General features: G+C 59.1%; 1 protein-coding gene across 1 annotated transcript; it reads left to right on the top strand.

Moving 5' to 3' along the window:
- NKX2-8 (NK2 homeobox 8) lies at positions 3,452-5,103 on the top strand. Its single transcript, XM_021401345.1, has 2 exons — positions 3,452-3,626; positions 4,559-5,103. The coding sequence occupies exons 1-2, from the start codon at positions 3,452-3,454 to the stop codon at positions 5,101-5,103; spliced, it is 720 nt and encodes a 239-aa protein (XP_021257020.1).

Raw genomic sequence — 5,332 nt, 5'->3', positions numbered from 1 at the left:
AAGGAAAGAAAAAAATGGAAACAGAGCAAGCCTCTGTTTTCTCAGGTGCTTACAGCCCGGCTTCCCGGCCGGGAGGGAAAGGAGGGGTCGGGGGGAGCGGAGCCGGGCAGGAGTGCGGCAGATCCCCGACAGGAGAGGGAAAGGTCTGGGCCAGCCCCGGGATATCCCCAAAAGGGCCGGACCACGTCTCGGGCTGGAAAACTGCTGTTTCTGCCCTGTTTCTCTTGAGCCTCAACCAAACGCGCTTGGCGGCAGGGCGGGACGAAAAGCGCGCTGTGAATAACTGGTAACAAATAAATATTACTGATTTAGAATCTTTTTTATTTCCACTATCCTCTAAGAAAAGTGGACATTCGTTGGGATGCACAGTGTCGCTGGGAAAGTAGAAGCGACGGGCACGCACAGCGCTCCTCCTCGGGCCCACGCGTGGAGTGCACAGCCGGCACTGCCCGTCCAGGCTCCATCTCTGTGCGCGCCGTCGGTCAAAAGCCGCGGCCCCCGGGGGCCCCCAGGGACAGAGTGTCCCTCGAGGGGGTGAAACGTGAACCGGCAGAGCCCGCAACGGGGCTGGGCAGCTGCGGATGGAAAGTACGGAGTCGGTCCCAAGCAAAACAAGACATGAAACTTTTCAGGTTATTGCGTTCTCCCTTTGAAGCGAACTATTTCCCGCAGATAACAATGCGTAGGTATATTTAGATAGCTCGGCTCGTCCAGGGAGAATGTGTCTTGTGCTATTTGAGAAAAACTCTAAGAGTAAGTGCAAATATTTGATGCTGAAGAGCTCTTAAGGCTTGAAGAGTACCATTTACTTATTTCTACACATCAGTGTGGGCTTAGGATGTTAAATAGATTAAAAGGCTAAGAGAGGTCACTGAAGTAGACTCTCTTTCTCTCATCCCGACTTTTTTTCCTTGCAGAGTTTTTGCACTTTCCTTGGAGAGTCCTTAGCAAACTCCTCGTAAGAGCCACAGGGGTACTGTACAGTTCTGCTGCTCCGAGCCCCCGGCCCGCCCCTCCCCTGCCGCCCCCCCGGCACCCAGCTCCGAGCGCCGGCACTCAGCAAGTGTTTGCCCGCGAGGTCAAGTTATTAATAAGCACGTCGCGGCCTCCTTTGCTCTCGGGGAGGCCGGAAGCGGGCGGCAGTGCTCTGCCCGCAGGTAAGCGCAGCCCCGTGAGGAGGGGCGGCAGGAGCGGGCACCCCCGGGGTGACACGGGAGCGACACGGGGAGCGACACACCGGGAGCCGGGCCCGGGGGCGATAGCGGTGCGGGAGGAGCCGCTCGGCGGTGCACGGCCACGTCGCTTCAATTTAATCTTATTTAAAAAGACATAACTAATAAATTTGTATGGACGGGGCTGCCGGAGACGTAAAGCAGAGTCGATAGTGGTTCAATCCCATTGAACCCTATTGAAAACCATGACAACAAGGAACAAGCTCCGATTTATCCCGGAGAGTTAAAGCACATTGTGGGAAGGCGTCAATCAGCTATTATTCCAGACCTGAACAAATGCAAAATCTTGACTGGAACAAATGCTTCCAACAGGTCCGGGACACAGGGCTACATTTCCCCTTTGTTCACGGCCTAGCAGTTGGCATGTATTTGTGCTCCCCTCTCTCCGACCACCCAGGACGGCTGGGAGGCAGCGCTCGGAGCGAGGAAGATAACTACTGTCACCCGCACGCTTGATAGGTGGCTGCAGCAATCACGGCCTGGGAATGGTTTATATGGAGCCTGGCCAGTCCGGGGAAATATGCGGGAAGGTGGCCAAATGGAGCCCGGTGCCCTGTTCATCTCCGCCACAAATCTCCGCGATATAAATCTCGCCCGCCGCCGCCGTTATCGCCTTGCTCCCATTTCCCGGGGAGCGGAGCTGTTTCACGAAGCGCCGCACGGAGTCAGGCGGGGAGGGGCTGCAGGCGGCAGAGGGGCGAAGCTGGGGATGGATAAATATAATCTGAGCACAATGGGTTAGAGATGTCTGTTTGGACAGGGAGATCTGAGCCAACAAAGCGGCAGGCTAGAGCCATTTCTGCATGTGCCTCTGAATTGCTCTTTCGAGGCGCAGGGTTTCACGCAATTTACCCGACGGGGCCACACTGTGCGCACTTCGGGCGGCGTTCAAGAGCGACAGAGCCCAGATGTCCCCTCTCCTCCCGGGTTTCCTCCCCTCGCTGCGCACCCCTCACGAAGCCGAAATGGGTCGCGGCTGACGGTTCCCCCGTCCCTGCCCTGCGGCTGGGAAGCGAGCTCTGCCCTGAGCTCGGCCTCTGAGCGGCTGGCGGGGCTTGGTGGCTTTGTGTGTCGGTTTGTGAGTCTCACCGAAGCCGGGCAAAGCCAGACCGCGGTGAGAGGCTGCGGGGGTAGACGGAGGTGCAGCCGGGGCCGCCCCAGTCGATGGCTGCTGTTCGGACAAGTGCTGGGGCTCCTGCAGGTGAAGCAGAGCTCGGAGAGACTTGGATAAATAAATAAAGGCATCGCGTCTGAGCTTTTCCCCCTTCTCTCCTATCTGGAATCACTGCAGCCCCTTAAACACGTTGCCCTTGGGTTGTCACAGAGCAAAACGGTGCTAATAAAATTTGCCCTACTCCTCCTCCCTATGGAGCGAGTGTGTCGAGCTACCCCTGTGCACCCAGCCACGGTCACCCCGCCTCAATTCCCGAGAAAAAAGGTGCACCTCACAGCCCAGGAGAGGCAGCACACTGTCCCCAGAACCTACGCACGCAGCAGCCTTTCCCGCGGAGGTGTGAAAACCCCGGTAGGGGCTGAGGGTAGGAGCGCTGCCGCTGGCAAGGGGAGAGCGCGGCGAACGGCCCGGGAAAATAAAACAAATAGCGAGTGAAATTCCTGCCAGGTTTAAAGAGAGGGAAAGGAAGGGGGGGGATAAAGAAGGAGAAGCAGGGAGGGGGCTCTCGGCAGGCTCTGCGGATGTCCTGGGAGGATTCACTTTGTCTGGGGATAGAAGGGACGCTGGTGGCTTTGGTGGCGGGTGGAGGGGGGTGGTTGTTGGTCATCCACATGCCACCCAAGATGTTATTCACTGCTAACAATTACCATTATCTGTCCCCACTTTTGGCTAATCAGACAGAATATGTAATGATGAAGCCTGTTTCCTGCTGTCTTTGGGAGGTAACGGGTTATTCTCCCATGGGGGTGGCGGGAGGGGGGTTACACCTACTCCCATTAGGGCTTTAGCACTTGACTAATTCAGGTACTTAGCATCCTATAGACAGGGACGGTTTGAAAGCGGGCAGTGTTTGCAGTGGGGAGGACTGTTTATATAAACAGGACACCTCTGTAAACGACACTAATATTTGGGGTTGGGTGGCGATGGAAGGTCTCCTCTCGAGCCGGGAGATTCCCCAGTAACTGCGCAGTCCTTTCCTCGAGGCTTTAAGGGAGGGGGTTTGGGACTTCAGGAACATATTTTTGAGGAGTGTGCACACCCTACCATGGCCACATCTGGCAGAATCAGTTTTACAGTGAGGAGCATTTTGGATTTGCCAGAGCAGGATGCGCATAGCATGAAGCAAGCTTCTGACCACCACCACCACCATCACTCGGCGGAGAACTACAGCAGCTCTCCGTACCGCGGCTGGATAGAGACGGACAGAAATCACTATCTCTGTGAGTATGCTACGGACAGGAGCTCGCCATCTCCTTGCAGCTATAGTGTGTTTGTTCCCCGTTCCTTTGGGGAAGATGCGAAGAAGCGAACCGCCAGCGCGTGTAGCCTGCAGCGTCGGGGGGATCCAGGCTGGGAATTTTATAGGATATTATTGAACTACAACAACGAAGCTACAGGAGGATCCCAGCCACGATCTTATGAGAGAAAAGATTTTTTTTCCCCTCGGTCTGAGCAGGGTTATGGCAGAAAGCTTAGCCTCGGGCTGCGTCCGCCCGTCTCTCTGCAGGCACCATTTAATCTCGCTTCTAGGATTCCTTTTTCCCGTTTCAGTGCTGCAGGGATTTGCCTGTTTGTACTGGAGGGGTTCGGGTCCCCCCGGAGCGTGGAAGGCATCACGCACGCAGTGCCTTTCCTCCCGGGCTGCCACGCAGCGCTGCGACCGCAGCCGCCGATGCCCACGCGCTTCCCACCGCGGCGAGCAGCCTTCGCTCAGCCCAGCGCTGCGGCACCTCTGTCTTATCCCAAACTGCTCGGCAGATATAATGCTTTAAAACAGAGGTGAGGGGGCGAGTCCTTCCTTCGGGTGGACTCAGGAACCCCTTCGGGATAAGCTCCGCGTTAGGATAACCGTGGCTGAAGGCAAATGCACGCACTTGGCAGCCCGGTGTTAGCCCCTCACCGCTGCTGGCACCCGCACAGTGCCGCGCGAGACGAGTCGAAGGGTGCCTGCGGGGATGTGCTGAGGGTCCGGGGCGCTCCGTCCCGTGGCTGCGGCTCCCCTTACCCAAGTTGGGCCCGGCACAGCCTCTGAGCGCCAGGATGACACATTTCGGTAAAACCCCTCGCTCTCCCCGCAGGAGGCGATGCGCTCTGCCACCGCGGCCCGTACTCTGCCCGGCCGCCCCTCTTTCTAACCCCTCGCTGTCCCCAGCTTCCGACGAGAGCGGCCCGGAGCTAAGCCTGCCCGACTCCACGCAGAGGTCGCTCCCCGCCCGCGGCTCGGAGGCCGAGAAGAAGAAGAAGAGGCGAGTGCTGTTCTCCAAGGCGCAAACGCTGGAGCTAGAGCGGCGGTTCCGGCAGCAGAGGTATCTCTCGGCGCCGGAACGGGAGCAGCTGGCCCGCCTGCTCAGCCTCACCCCCACGCAGGTGAAGATCTGGTTCCAAAACCACCGCTACAAGATGAAACGGGCGCGGAGCGAGGGCCCCAGCAGCCCTCCTCCTCCGCGCCCGCCCGCCCTGCTGCGCCGGGTGGTGATGCCGGTGCCAGTGCTACTGCGGGACGGGGAGCCGTGCCGGGGCTTCCCCGCCAGCCCCTCGCCAGCCGCCGCCCGCCCCAAGCTGGGCTGCGCGCTGGCGGGCTGCAGCGCCCAGGCAGCCCTCGCCGTGCAGGGCTACTCGGCCTGCCCGCCCGCCCTCGGCGTCTGCCCCGCGTACCAGCACTTAGCGCATCCCGCCGTCGTCTCCTGGAGCTGGTGACGGTGGCGCTTCGCCCTCCGGGCAGGACTCATCCCAAGGAGGCAGGAGGCTCCCGGACGGGGTGGCCAAGGCACGGAGCCGCGGGCACGGAGCGTGGCTGCCGGGGCGGTCCGCCCCCGGGGCACGGAGCCGGGTACGGCTCTGCTTCGGTGAGCGCTCTTCTCCTCCTGGCTCTGTCGGAGAGGTTGCCTGTTAAAAAATAAAATAGAAAATAGCGACCTAGTTTATT

The sequence above is a fragment of the Numida meleagris genome, chromosome 6, assembly GCF_002078875.1.
Source record: "Numida meleagris isolate 19003 breed g44 Domestic line chromosome 6, NumMel1.0, whole genome shotgun sequence".
NCBI lineage: Eukaryota > Metazoa > Chordata > Aves > Galliformes > Numididae > Numida > Numida meleagris.
This window is presented reverse-complemented; position numbering and strand designations above follow the sequence as displayed.

Coding starts and splice junctions, on each gene's coding strand:
- NKX2-8 (XM_021401345.1), top strand. CDS start 3,452: ATGGCCACATCTGGCAGAATCAGTTTTACAGTGAGGAGCATTTTGGAT. Junction 3,627..4,558: donor GGACAGAAATCACTATCTCT/GTGAGTATGCTA, acceptor CGCTGTCCCCAG/CTTCCGACGAGAGCGGCCCG.